The sequence below is a fragment of the Musca domestica genome, unplaced genomic scaffold (genome assembly GCF_030504385.1).
Source record: "Musca domestica strain aabys unplaced genomic scaffold, Musca_domestica.polishedcontigs.V.1.1 31, whole genome shotgun sequence".
Lineage (NCBI taxonomy): Eukaryota > Metazoa > Arthropoda > Insecta > Diptera > Muscidae > Musca > Musca domestica.
In genome coordinates this window covers 7,798,242-7,814,090 of record NW_026712309.1, presented here as the reverse complement: position 1 = coordinate 7,814,090, position 15,849 = coordinate 7,798,242, and the positions used below count along the sequence as shown (strand labels likewise).

Here is a 15,849-nt window from a genome sequence, read left to right as displayed (position 1 = left end):
AATTTGTCTTGGTATTTGTTGGTCAAAATGGGTTCTAGCTCGTATGGCGAAACATTGTATGTATAGGTCCATGTTTTGGTATAGCCCCCATATAACGGTACCTCCTGATATTCGATATTTAAAAAAAAATTGGTATTTGTAGTTTTGGTATGGCCCCATATAACGGCCTCACTCACTTTACGGTTTTTTGATAAGTTTAACTGCATTAACCAAACGGTCTTAGTGGTATATGAAGTTTAAAGTAAAACACGCTTGAATTCAGATACTTTTATATAAAAACGTTTCCTTTACCTTAAGGTGGATGGTATTGAACTTAACCCTTAACTACAGATAACCGGTGTTTTTTTTACCGGTAAGCATTTACAATTTTTCAATTTCGGGGAATCCCTGCTAGTTACGCATTTATACGTTTATATACCTTTTCAATGTTTAGTGCAATTTTGTTTGCTGAAGTGCCAGTTGTGTGCAGTGCGATTTGTTTAATTTATCACCATTTAAATTTAGCAACCGGTAAAAATTACCTGTTGTCTGTTTTGCCGTAAGTATACTTTTAATTTGTGTTATGATCAAGCTGGATAAGAGTTAATTTTATGTTTATTGTTACTTTGTCTTTTTAATGTAGAATATAATAATGGATGGTAGAAGTAGTCCGGGTTCTTCCAAGAGGGTTAAAATTGACCAAAAATTTTGAAGAAGCTGTGGAAAAATGGCTGGAAGAAATTGATTCCGATATTAGCGGTTAAGATTCAGATTCTGATTATGAGGAAAGCGATCATAACACCACATCAGAAATTGAGGCAGAAGATGAGGATCCTGAGGAAATTTGGAATTTATTTTTCCCGACTTCAAACTAAGCACCTTCTACGCGAACTGGCACTCTCCTTGCAGCGTGTACTAAAAATGGAAAATCGAAGCCATGAATCAAGCAGTGTAAAAAGAACAACCTGCCGAAGGTGTCCATCTAGCAAAGAAAGGAAAACAACACATACATATATACATAATATGTAAGACAACAATATGTTTGCAATGCACTGAAGGAATTTGTAAGGAATGTGCGAGTTGAATTTTTAACCAAATTCACCTCTTGCAGGTTTTTTTCAAATGCATATTTTTCTTTTTTATTTTTGTATTTTGTATCGGAATATATTATATTTTAAGTTTCTAAAACAAATGAATTTGTGTTTTCTTTAAATATTTTTTATTGTCGTTTTTTCACAACCTTAAAAAAACTGAAAAGGTAACTGAATACATTTTGCTATAAAAAAAACTTGTGCGGTTTTATTAAAGTTAATAGTTTTAAAACTTTTTCAAGATCTTGATATACATGAAATATATTTTGTGTATTTTGTAAAAATACAAAAATAACGGTAAAAATTACCGGTGGTCTGTACTAACGTTCGTATAATTTGTCGTCTGTAGTTAACAGTTAATGTTTTTTACTTCTTTATATTAGATTTGTTTTCAAAGAGAAAGAGCGGCGATAAATATAATTAAGTTAGGCACTAAACTTCTGCTACAGTGCCCTCTACATGTCATCATTTCCATATTTATACCCTACACCACAAGGTGGTCAGGGTATTATGTCTTTGTGCATTTGTTTGTAACAGGCAGAAGGAAACGAGATAGACCCATAGTTCCTTTTGATGATCTGCATAGAATCACATTCTGAGTCGATTTATGCATGTCCGTCCGTCCGTCTGTCCGTCCGTCCGTCCGTCCGTCTGTCCATGTATTTTTGTAAACAAAGTACAGGTCGCATTTATTGCCCGATCCAGATGAAATTTTGCTAAGATCTTTTGTTTGGCCCAAGGACGAACTCTATTGAAATTGGAGATAATCGGTCAAAATTTAGATATAGCTCCCATATATATCTTCGTCCGATTTGCCTTTTATTGTGCACCATACGTGTAATATCAGCCCGAATTGTATGGAATTTTGCATATTCACCCAAATTAGGCCTGAAAATATGTGTGCCAAATTTGATCGAAATCGGTTCAGATATAGCTATAGCTCCCATATATATTTTTCATCCGATTTGTTATTTTTGTCCACCGCCGCCGTAATATGCACTCTGTAACAACAATATTTGGGGAAATATATCAAATGCAGCTCAGAAATACCTTTGCTAAATTTTATCGAGATCGGTTCAGATTTGGATATAGCTCCCATATATAACTTCGTCCGATTTACCTTTTATTGTGCACCAAACGTCTAATATTTGTCCAAATGGGATGGAATTTGGCACTTACGACCGAATTGAGTCTAGAAGCTAGTATGTCAAATTTGGTGAAGATCGGTTCAGATATAGCTATAGCTTCCATATATATTATTCATCCGATTTGTTATATTTATTACCCACAACCGTAATATGCACTCCGTAACAACGATATTCAGGGAAATATATCAAATACAGCTCAGAAATATCTTTGCCAAATTTTATCGAGATCGCTTTAGATTTGGATATAGCTCCCATATATATCTTTATCCGATTTCAAATTAATTGTGCACCAAATGGTCAATACAATTCCGAATTTAAAAGATACAAATGCTTCGGCATATTTAGTCCTTTGAACTTTAAATTATAATTATAATCATGGCGTGTATGATTGAATTCTCCCATAAAAACTTTTAATTGTTATGTGAAGCTCTACTTAATTAGCAAAGTGGTGTAGGGTATCATAAAGTCGGCCCCGCCCGACTTGAAGACTTTCTTTACTGGTTTAATTTGAGCAAAGACATATAATAGAATAAGATGCGACCAAAGACACAGAATATAATAGGATGGGACTTTACATTGTTACTATTCTTCAATAGATGGCGCTGGTAGGGGGGGGGGGGGAATATGTTATGTCACGATTGTTGTTGATTTTATCGATTCAATGTACAAGGAAATGCTCTGGAATAGATTTTTCAGAGCATGTCTATCATACCTGATATTTTTTCCGTGTATTTCCGCCATTTTCGGCGATATCGATATATTTTTTTAAGATTTCCAATGCATTTCTGTTATGTCGCCTGCTATCTGTTACCAGATAGAAAAATTAAATATGCATTTTGTCCAATCTTTATACTTTTATATCTTTGATTTGAGCTAATGCAAAAAGAAATGTAAATTTGTTCTCCCCCTGACAACGATTTTAATATATTTAAATATTTATGTTAAATATAATAACAAACTTTGATTTTAACGAAATCTTTAAAAAACAAGCACTGAAGGACTATTATCAAAACCTACACCACTCTGTAGGTACAGATATTCTTTCTATATATATGTATAAAAATCAATTTTTGTTGGTAACGGAATCAGTTGAAAACGGCTGGGCCGAGTTGCATAATTTTTTGTACAAACGTTCGTCATACCCCGAGTTAGGTTTTTGAAGAAAAAAATATTGACCACGCCTCCTTTTACGCCCACTATTACGATTTATCTGAAATCTTTATATTTGCCAAAATAGTGAAGATATCGGTTTGAGGATCATTACACGAGATGCTGTTGGCTTTCCATCCAACCCTAAGTACTTATTTAGGGGCTGAGGAACGCGCCTACTTTTAAATCTATCTCTCTATATGTAAAAGAAAGTTGTGTTAGTTACTACTCTTATAACATAAAGACCGCATGTCTGATTTTAACGATTTAGACAAATTCGGAATTGCCTCTTGGCTGCAAAGAATAAAATCCAAAAAAATCGCGTAAAAATGTGAAATTTGAACATTTTCTTTTTGTACAATAGCAATGTTTTATATTGCATATTTTTTCCATTTTGTCTTACCATTTTTGAATGTTCATTTGTAGTGTTTTTTTTTTTTTTGTTTTTGAATTCTAATGTGATGTGTAGGTTTTTTTGGGTAGTATAAAGCCACAACGGATACAACTGTTATTTATAGATTTTATGTATTTATTCGTACTACCCAACAAATACATAAAATCTATAAATAACAATTTTATCCGTTGTCGCTTTATATGAAAATTCTAGAATCGGGAAAAATAGACAATTTTTCAATGGAATCGAATTTCAAAATAATAGTACATTCTACCGACAAACTTCGAAAGGACCTTTAAAAAATTGCCGCAAAAAAATCAGCGAACCAGTTGAAGATTCTTTTTCTTTTTTCTATATTAAAGTGTACATTTTTTATTGTTCTGAATTCTGAATGAATAATATTAAAAATGAATTGAGGGCGCAATACGATGTTAAATGCTTTCTACTCCAGGACCTACATCGTGCTTCAGCTGGAATATATAAATGTTCTTTATCATATAGGTATTTAACACTCAAATTAAAGCCGATAGCTGAAAAATAAGATCAGGCTATTCAAAATATCTAAAACCGACGGTAATTATAATTTTTGCCATGAATATTAATTTATATTTAGTCATGCAGTCATTACTCATAATCAAGTCATTACTTATAATCAAAATTGGATTCATTACTTATAATCAAAATTGTGCCACATACATAAGTCAGATCTGTGCTTTATTATGCTTTAAAGACTAAAAGTACGGTCCGGCAACGCGGACCGGGCCAGCTAGGAATATTATAAAATGCATGGTACAATAAAAAGGTAAGGAAGAGCTACCGGCTGATTACAATTTTTTTCTAGGTGTGCCCGACCGTCAATTTTGTGTATGTATTTATTGTTTTGAAAAAATGAAAACAAAATATTTTCAGAACCAATGATTGGAAGATAAGTAGAATTCGGCTCTAGGCATTTCATCCATTTTTGCGCTACTTAACTCATTTTCAAAATGAGGGAAAAAAATTAAAACAACTTGTTGCAAATAAATTTGAATGAGTCTGACAGGAAGCGGGCATAGCCTCAGGGCTGTATTTCTGTAGCTTTACGAAGCTGTTCTTCATGCTTATTGTACCATGATAAAATGGGATTTTAAAAGATTAATAATAAACAAATGCTATTGACTCCATTATATGACATGAAATTCTTTCCGGTGTCATCTTAGCTCAAATGAACTCTTCAGAAAGTGAAGTTGTATAGAGGTTGTACATAAAGTTGCATCGTTTGTGGTCTAAGTATGCAACTTGACTACCCACCAACTTGTACCAACGGTTGTATCATGTGTGGCTTACATAACAGTAAAAAAGTATACAACAATTTAATTGAGGTCACGTTTCTTACTGGGAAGTAAGTAGGTTCATATGTGTTGCTACCTCGAATACGAAAATCGAATTTAAAATAATGCAGTTTCCTGCACGCTTGACATTTCCTAAGACAATACATAAATCCCAAGGACAAACTCTTCGTGTATGCGGACTGACAGAAAAATATTAAAACAAGTCCACGTGTTCCGCTATTTGGCATTTGTAATATAATTCGTAGCACCTCCTATGCCGATATAAAGAGAGGAGCCATTGTACTGCAATTTTATGATTGCATCCACACTTTTCAACGGAATGTTATCAAAGCTGGTCTTGGAATTGGAATTGAAGTATGCCTATTGATCATAAAAAATCATATTGACAAATCATATACAGGGAGAGATGAAAAAACTGCAACCAACTTCAGTCTGCTGTCACTTCTAAGCCACTCGTTCGACAGCTGTTAAAATTATTCCAGTGACAGCTCATTACATTGTTTAGAAGCGTACAAAAGCATTTTGGTGTGAAAAGAAAAAAAAAAGTTATTCATGGTGGAATTCAAGCGTGATAGTGCGATTACTTTATATTTGGCTGGAAAACCACAAGTGGCTATCGTTAGGGCACTCCAGCTTTTAAATGTCAATATATCGTTTGTGTCTCGTATCATCGCGCGTTACCGTGATATTGGTAGCGTAGCCCGACGTCAAGGAAGTGGACGGAAGAAAACAGCAAAGAGTTGCAGCGAAAGAGCTAAAGAGTTGCTTCGATTGGCCGAAAGTGGTGAACTGACGAATTTGGTTTTTTCCGATGAGAAAACATTCGTTGTCTAGCATTTTGTAAACAAACAAAAATATCGGGTTTACTTGCCAATGAGGTCAGCTGAAAATGTGCACCTTCGGGAAAATGTAATTTATTACCGAAAACATATAAAATTAAATAATTGCAGTTGGATATATAAACCTTTACTGTTGGTTTATATTTTTGGTATTTTGATTGCGGTTTCGGCTTTCAGGTAAATTTTAATTGGTTGGAAGGTCCTAACCACATGTTCCAGCCACGTGTCTCTAATTTAATAATTTAGAATTCTTATGGATAAAGCGCCTCGATCGAAAGAGCATGTCCACGTTTAATCATGTAAAGGTCGAAGCTTTCCAATAACTGAAGAGAGTTTTTCAACAACACCGCATCCAAATCTAAACCCCACACAGTAACAAAGACCCTAATACCAAATTTCACATTTCAAGCACTATCCGTTCAGCCAACACCACATTTAGTACAATTTATTATTTTTCGTATACTTGTGGTGCGTATTTCCAAAACTATCTCTTCCCAGCTCACCCAAAAAACAAAATTGTACAAAATCTAATACCATTTAGAACATATTTTCAAAACTACCTTCATGTATCGAGCATACTTTTCCAACCTTGAGTCTCATACCAAAATTTTAAGTTTTTGCTTTTTAGTAATTTTAGTAGACTTTTTTTTAATTTATTTTCTATAATTGTTTATATGTGTACTAACTGGCCCGGTCCGCGTTTGCCGGACCGTACTTTTAGTCTTTAAAGCATAATAAATCACAGATCTGACTTATGTATGTGGCACAATTTTGATTATAAGTAATGAATCCAATTTTGATTATAAGTAATGACGTGATTATGAGTAATGACTCCATGACTAAATATAAATTAATATTCATGGCAAAAATTATAATTACCGTCGGTTTTAGATATTTTGAATAGCCTGATCTTGTTTTTCAGCTATAGGCTTTAATTCGAGTGTTAAATACCTATATGATAAAGAACATCTATAATAGCCCCATGTGAAAATCAATCATCAGCTCAATTTTTGGTATTGTAAAAAGCATTCAAATGAGCTATAATTTGAAATTTGTTTTTCCAACGTTTAAAATCCCGTACTGCGTGGTATTTAGTTTTGTCCACCTCATACTTGAAGGCAGAATGTAGTCAGAATAGCCAAAAAAAATACTCTTTTGCTCCGATTACCGTAGGATGGGCATTAATTGTTTGTCATTTAAATTGTGCGGTGGAGATCCAATAAAGTTACTTTATAATTTCGTATTTTTTTTTTCATGTTTCTGCCACAATTTTCGACTGAATGAGTCCCAGATTGACATTTCGGAGTTTGTTTCATATAGACGTACATTCCAAATCTACGTTCCCAACCAATATTCTCTTGGGGGTTACAAATTCAATAGAATATCAAATTTTATTTTCTGACCACACATTGGTTGGGACAGTGGACTTGGGGGTATACTAATGTGGGGACTATACTTAAATAAATGCCTATGTGGATAATTATCTGTAAGTTGATTTTCTACCCCAGGTAGCCTCAAGACTAAGATGCGCACTTTTCCGAAAAATAAAAATTTTATAAGAAGAGGTTTTCTTCCCCCTTAGAAACAAAGCTGTCAAATAAGGGCCAAAAAAATGAAAAAAGTGGCCAAGACCCCGAAGATACATTAAATCAAATGTTGGTGATACCAAAACGTGATCATTGTTTGCAAAGATGGTTTCTTCTTAAATTATCAACATTCGGTATTTGACTGATTGCAGTCCCAATGTATTTTGCATTTTATGTTCTCATTTGACAATTCATTGTCATATGAAAGAAGCAGGTCCACTTTTGGAAATGAACCCCATAACGTTTTTTCGGTCATTTTTGTTTGTTTAAATGTGTTCGCATCTTCCAGCTGAAGCACGATGTAGGTCCTGGAGTAGAAAGCATTTAACATCGTATTGCGCCCTCATTTCATTTTTATATTATTCATTCAGAATTCAAAACAATAAAAAATGTACACTTCAATATTGAAAAATGAAAAAGGAATCTTCAATTGGTTCGCTGATTTTTTGCGGCAAATTTTTAAAGGTGATTACGAAGTTTGTCGGTAGAATGTACTATTATTTTGAAATTCGATTCAATTGAAAAATTGTCGATTTATCCCGATTTTAGAATTTTCATATAAAGCGACAACGGATAAAACTGTTATTTTATTTAAGTCAAAATGAAAATGTTCAAATTTCACATTTTTACGCGATTTTTTTGGATTTTATTCTTTTCTGCCAAGTGGCAATTCCGAATTTGTCTAAATCGTTAAAATCAGACCGGCGGTCTTTATGTTATAAGAGTAGTAACTAACACAACTGTCTTTTACATATAGAGAGATGGATTTAAAAGTAGGCGCGTTCCTCAGCCCCTAAATAAGTATTTAGGGTTGGATGGAAAGCCAACAGCATCTCGTGTAATAATTCTCAAACCGATATCTTCATTATTTTGGAAAATATAAGGATTTTAGATAAATCGAAATAGTGGGCGTAAAAGTAGTCGTGGTCAATATATATATATATATATATATATATATATATATATGGGAGCTATATCCAAATCGGAACCGATCTCAATAAAATTTGGCAATGATACTTCTAAGCTGTATTTCATATATTTCCCTGAATATCGTTGTTACGGAGTGCATATTACGGCTGTGGGTAACAAATACAACAAATCGGATGGACAATATATGTGGGAGCTATAGCTATATCTGAACCGCTCTTCACCAAATTTGGCATACTAGCTTCCAGACTTAATTCGGTCGCATTTGCCAAATTCCATCCCATTTGGGCAAATATTAGATTGGTGCACAATAAAAGGTAAATCGGACGAAGTTATATATGGGAGCTATATCCAAATCCGAACCGATCTCGATACAATTTAACAAAAGTACTTCAGAGCTGTATTTGATATATTTCACCAAATATTGTTGTTACAGAGTGAATATTACGGCTGTGGAGGACAAAAATTACAAATCGGATGAACAATATATATGGGAGCTATAGCTATATCTGAACCGATTTCGATGGCATACTTATTTTCAGGCCTAATTTGGTTGTATGTGCAAAATTCCATACTATTCGGACTGATATTACACGTTTGGTGCACAATGAAAGGCAAATCGGATGAAGATATATCTAAATTTTGCGCCTAAGTTTGGTCTGGCCGAACTTTTAATACCCTCCAACACATGAAAATTTCTAAAAAAAATTTGAAAAAATAACGTTTAAATAAAAACCGTTATATGGGGGGCTATACGAAGACGAAGACCTGCATAGAAAATTTTCTGTCTTGGGTTATAGTATCCATTACGAACTTCAAATAGGAAATGTGAAACGATTCCGGTGAGAAATGTCGCCAAATTCATCAAAATACCGAATATCGGGAAGGCTATACAAAAACGAGGACCATTAACAAACTTAAAAAATGTTGCCTTCTATCTCAATTTGTTCAACTGACAGACATCGCTAAATCGACTTAGAATTTCATGCTGATCAAGAATATATGTATATACTTTGATGGGCTGACAGAAATACTCATGTCAGAGGAGTTACAAACGGAATGACATAATTAATATATACCCTCCATAGTATGGTGGAGGGTATAACAATTCGGACCAACCAACTGAAAATATCAGCGGTCTTTTCCTATCTATCAATTAAAATATGTAGATGTCTAAAGTATTATGACCCAAACCTATGAAAAAAGAAAAGTCACATAAGTTTCAGTTAATAATTTCATTTTGTATTCTATAGAAGGTTTCTCGTTTCTCGTTTTTTTTTTTTGTCTTAGTGTGTGATTTTTGTTTTTCTTAATATCCCAATGATGGCGTTTAACTTAAGGTACATAAACGTTGTATAAAATAACAAACTAAATTAAATATTTTTAAATAAACTAAATAATGGAATCAAATATGTACAACTCAAGTGAAAAGATACACAAAGTATGAATGTTTGTTGGTGTAGACACTATTGTAAATATATATCTATATATACAGAAATAACAAATTGAACTAATTAAATGTACAAAATTATAAATACACACACACATTCCATTCATATATGTATATGAGTACCCGCAGTGTGTACGGTTTGACTAAATCAAGTTTTTGGATGAACTTAATAATGGCAACATCATTTCTAAAGTACTACAGCGAAATTTGTTCTTTTTATACAAGCGGTATTTGTTGTTCTTAACGATTAACGGCATTTTTTAGACCCTCCCACCACGGGCGGTTTTATTTCTAGCGTTTAAGTGCGATTTTACAAGACTAAAAATTTGACTACGTTTGTGTTGGTTAATTTTTGGTTGGTTGATTGAATTTTCAATTCTACGCTTTCAAGCGGGGGCTCTGCTTAAGCCAGTGTTATTGAGAGTCCTTCTGGTAATTTGAAACTTGCCACAAAATCTGGGCAATCTAGTTGTTGCAACCCCTGCGAGCATTTGTCGTCAGGGTTGTGCGTGTCGTCCGCAATGTCTTCTGCTTCTTCGCACAGATCAATTACTTCCGCAGTTTCGGAAACCTGAAACGTCAGCTTTTTTCGTGCCACCATTGAACTAACGTGTGTAAGTTGATCCGACAGGGAGGGGAGGACTTCCGATATGCTTGCATCGAAGTTCAATAAAATCTCATCGTCTTCAAGGGGTCTCAACCACTTGGGAGACTTGGGTTTTGTTGGACTCATAATTTGTGGTAGCTGCTCTGCTGCGGTAGCGTTGTTTCCGTTTCCGTTGCGAAATTCGCGCGACAAGTTAGTTCCCAAGCGTCGCAACATGGCAACAACTTTGCCATCGACTGTTGGCTTTGGTAGGTGGAGCCGTTGCTGGGGTGGTTGTTCGGTTTCAACTGTTTGTCTGTGTTGTCTTTCAGTCGCATACAAGGGAGCCTCACGTATGGCCAATTCTTGTTCGACTTGAACTATGCTGCGCATGTAGTTGACTCTCATGCGAGTTTGTTCCCGACATTGGCGACACTTTGGCTGAGCTGATAAAGACTTGGCCTTTAAGTTCTTGGTTGAGTTGGTACGTATCACAATGTTTTTGCCACAAGGGCACATCATCATATTCTTGTGTTGTAAACGACCACGCCGAGCCAGTTGCATGCGGAAATTGCGTTTATTGAAATTGATTTTATGACTGGGTTTGAGATCGGCTTCATCCACTACAGCCTCCGAACTGGCCATTGTTATATCTTGCGGTTGGTCACTGGTGTTGGAAGTTGTGGCTACTGGTGATTGAGATTGTTCGGCACTGGACTGCATCTTCTGTTGGGGACTGACTCGAGCAATGGGCCGACATACAGCGATTTGCTTTTTGGAACCGGAACTTTTCTCATCCTGCATTACATTGCCGCTATTTAGATGGGATCGAAAGGTGCCCGAAGGACTCTCCGCGTCATTGCTGTTCAAGGCTTGCAGCGAGTGCCAATTGATGAGCCAATTATTACAACTGAAGCACAGGTATTTGTCTTCGTTTAGAGGCTGCAATGAAAGGAGCAAAAAAAAGAAACAAAATGATTAGACTTCATGTCTGGAAAGGGTGGAAATTCAATATTTCAAGGGAGACCACACTAATGAGACCGCAAATCAATTACCAAGGTGAACAAACGTAACGCCCTAAGAATTTCATAGGTAAATTGCTGTCCTTGATCCTTGCAGCTAGCAATGATACAACTGACATAAAACCCCGTCAACCCCGTTGATAATGACCGTTGAGCATTTAGAATAGTTATGTAGAGGCATATGTGGTACGTGTGTGTATATGTCGATAAAAATGGTAAATTTTTCATTTGGGCCAAACCACCTGCCACCAATTACAACAAAAGTAAAACAATACCACGAATGGTACGACTGTGGCACTTTTTTGACAGACAGACAGCCAGACCGACCAACAATCATAATCAATGGCTGATAACAGCAGCTGTCGCATGCCTTTTGCTTACTTTGTTTTCTCCTCTGTGCTGGCTGCGCAGTCACTAAGGTAAGGTGTTACTGGCTGAGAGAGCTTGGCGCGCATGCCTATTACAAATGCAGTGTGGACGATAAGAACTTGCATTCACATTTATTACCTGGCCAATCGTTAGATACCCCCTAGGAGAACAATAAATTGGGACATCTACCCCCAAAGGGAAGGACAGATGACGCGTGCGCCGTATGTTTCAAACGGATTTTCAAAGCACACAAAAGGCCTAATTTAAGCATAACTCTACAACAACAACACAAGTAGCAGGAGCGACAACAACGTCATGTGGTTGGTGTTTATGCATAAGAATCGATCACCAGGTGCAAAATACTTTCATTGCCCAGACAGTCATATGAATCGGTCGGCAAGTTTGTGATAAACAAAATGCAAAGAGTTCAACAATATGCTGCAGACATGACAGTCCACAAGCAAAGATAGCAAAGGTGCCTTCGCTGTGCCACAAATACATCTGTCGTTACTCAAAATTACACGCCATAAACGAATGCTGTACGCATTGTTTTTGTTGGTTGGCCAAACAACTGACCCGCACAAAATTGGAGCATCAACCGAATTTTAGTGTGTAACCAACAGCCATACAAAAAAAAAACTACATTTCAGGTTTACTCTGAAAATGGTACAGTGGAAAGATATGAACAAGCTTTCCTCCATACATTTCCTATCATAACAATGCCAATCAAGAAGGAGGAATTTTCTGGATATTTTCTTTTTGAAAGAACTTTTGAAAATTAATTTTACTTCACTTCAATTTTTAATTACTCTTTCTCACCGATAGGTTCACAGATTTTTGAAAACATTTTCCGAAAAAAAATATTACCACCAATGTCCCCCTTGATTCACTGTGGCATTCGAGAAAACAGCTGCTGTCATTGCATGTTCACTGCAGTTTAATGGACAACAAAAAAGGACCTGCATAAAACCAACAGCAGAAGATTCTTCTTCTTCTTATTCAACATGCTGCTCAAAAGGACAGCTGACAAATTTATTCTTAGGTTCACAGAATAGCAAACTGAAAATTGTACAAAGAACCTGCTGCTGCTGTTGTAGCGTTTATTTTCTCAGAGAAATGGAAGGCATACAACAGCATCGTCTCGGATATTTGTTAGTGTACGGATGCGTCTCAAATTTCAATGAAGTGGAGTAGCTACTTTGCCAACACCATTTTATCTTCCTTTATGGATAACATGTGATCGATATTTTCCAATATTTCGGGAATATGACAACAACAACGACAGAATAGCACAGCAGCACCACAAGAAAACACTTTGCCCTGAAACAATGTCAAATCCACCATCGATCATCAAGTTTCGTTGTTCTTGTTGTTGGTGGTGTTTTGGGTTTATTTGCTCGATGTTGTTCCTACCATAAGGCTCTGAGAGAAAGACATCCACTTGCCAGCTACTCTCAGAGGGCAGGTCGGTGTCAAATTACGGCGGGATATGTGGAAATCATGAGAACAAGTGACATCTGCTATTTTACAAAGTTCACGAAATGTTTGGATATCCGGTGTAAGGGAATAACCCACCAAACAACAGACAAATCTTTCTTGTTGTTGTTGTCGCTGGCTTATCCGGCTGATTAAAATGTGTAAAATGTGGAAAGGTTTGTGTTAATGGTGCCATAGGGGCGAGATTTGATACAAGTTATGGCCTGTTTGGCATTGAAAATGTTGACAGATGCATCATTTCAATACAATACGGTATTGACCTACTGTAAGCAATATGTATGCATGTATGTACATATGTTTGCGTGTCTGTAAGTAATGTGTAAAATTTGCTATATCAAGCTTTGATGCTATGACAACAGAGTTAGGCAACGGGATGCTGTAAATTTTACGTCAGGCCATGTTGCCTTTCCGAACGAGGGGGGTGGTAGTTGGATAAAGGTGGACGCTTTCATGCAGAAAGTCAGTAACCACCACACCCCCTGGTGAAAGACAACCCCAAACTGAGTGTAGAAGGTGGCGGTGACTCATTTGCAGAAGAAGGGCGACATTCGACATTCTAATATAAATACTTTTTATTGACGAAGGAAACAACAGAGTCCTGACATGGTATTGATTTCTATGTCGACTTGAATACACTTCGGAATCTCCAAGTAGATTTGTTAAAATGACAATTATTCATTGCTTGGGGACTTTTTCAATCTGGGTATTTACCTGGAATTTGAATTTCGCCTGTATGAGCTGAACAATATTTGGTCCACTGCGAGGCTCATAAATGTTAATCGTCTGGTTCGTGTGACAGCCGCAAATGAGGCAGGTGCGTTTCAAATATTCCGATGAGTTTTCCGACATTTTTGCGTTTAGTTTTTGTTTTATTCAGATAGACACAGTTGAATTTCTTTGTAACTTGTTTTCGGTTAAATTCTATGAAATTTACAAATTTTTATTTTGCTTTTCCGAGTGTGGACGTAGAGAGAGTGCGTTCTTTTTCTTTTGGTATTACGTATTCGCTATGCTTTCTATCGGCGGTTTCTATAACAATCCTTGGGATACACAAATAATTTTGCGCAAAAATAAGCAAACGAACACTCGCGCACACACGATATGCCACTACGTCACATAGGGTTTCTCACGAATTCTCTTGGCGCACTAACATTACTCCTTCTCTCTCTCTGTGTGTCTTTGTTTTCTCTTTTGGTGAGAATTTTACGTTGTTTTTATTTTTTTGTAGGTTTTGAAGGGCTTGTTTGCTCACTTCTGCTGTGTGCACGTCCTTCACGTTGTAAGGTTCAGATACGAATGAAGTTAAGCTGCCGTTGACCGTTCCTAGCTGGTATTGAACCTTTTTCTGCTGTTTCAATTTTCTTCCTTCTCTACAGACATTTTCAACCACTGCTTACTGATGATGTTGACGACTATCTCTTCGTAGTGGTTTGGCTGGGACGTTTTCGTTGTGTTTGAACTCACTACCAGCCACTGCATGGATGTGTGTGCGTGTTGCAGGAGTTTATTCAGGTACATACGAACGTTTGTTGGGAGGATTGGGCACATTGTTCTTTTGAAGTGTAGTACTAGTCCTTTTCCACAATTCTTTTTTCAATTGTTCGCAAACGATATACCGCTAAAAAGGGAGATTGTCGCGCTCCAATTCCATGAATAGAGTACAAAATGATTGAACAGAGACTCCGTGACGCTTAGGCATTGTTATTGGTTGTTGTATAATCGAGAGATTGTAATATCGACAATTGAAGTGCCTAACATTATGGCATTTTTTTATTTTGAAATTCCATTTATAGTAATATGAGCCTAAGTTGGATTGTTAACCCATTCTATATATAGGTGTATCGAAAATCAGACTCCAGCTCTATATGCAATTTTGAGCAAAAACAAATTTTAGTCCAGTTATTTATTTATTTGTTTTTTTTTTTTTTTTTTTTTTTTTTTTTGATATTCAAAAAAGAATTTCCAGACTTCTCAAACCGCAATTACAGTTACTTTTAATGAACAAAGTAGTTGTGAAGTAAAATAATGATTTAATCTATAGCCCCAGTTTCTGGTTCTTTTATACCTTAAAATCATTATGCTAATATTTTACTGAGTTGCACCATTCTTTAATGCCAAGCATTTCAAATAGACTGAAACTTAATAGTGGTAGGTAGTTGGCACTTTAATTTTTTTTTGATTTCATTTTCAAAATTTTACAGGTTTGTATGCAAATTTACCATTATGTAAAATTCGAGTTATTCTATTTTGAAATTTTAGATAAGAGAAACAGACTTTTTATTATTTTTCTCTTATTAAATTGTTAGAAGTTTCAAATTAAGTAAAATAATGTTTTTGTGCCAATAGTAGGCACCACTTTCCAATTGTCCGCATTAAAAGTTCCATCAGTCGGCATATCTGATTATTTGCGAGGAAATTATATGAACTAGTTTACTCTTTTGGTTAATAATAATTATTTTTATATGTATCAAACCTCTGTCG

At 35.7% G+C, this 15,849-nt stretch overlaps 1 protein-coding gene across 1 annotated transcript; it reads right to left on the bottom strand.

Annotated features, from left to right (window-relative positions):
* Positions 1–9,664: 9,664 nt before the first annotated feature.
* On the bottom strand, positions 9,665–14,739 carry LOC101891582 (protein phyllopod). The gene is made up of 2 exons (XM_005183559.4): positions 14,080–14,739; positions 9,665–11,422 (listed from the first exon to the last, which is right to left on the bottom strand). The coding sequence occupies exons 1-2, from the start codon at positions 14,215–14,217 to the stop codon at positions 10,298–10,300; spliced, it is 1,263 nt and encodes a 420-aa protein (XP_005183616.1). The 5' UTR covers positions 14,218–14,739; the 3' UTR covers positions 9,665–10,297.
* Between the last annotated feature and the right edge of the window lie 1,110 nt (positions 14,740–15,849).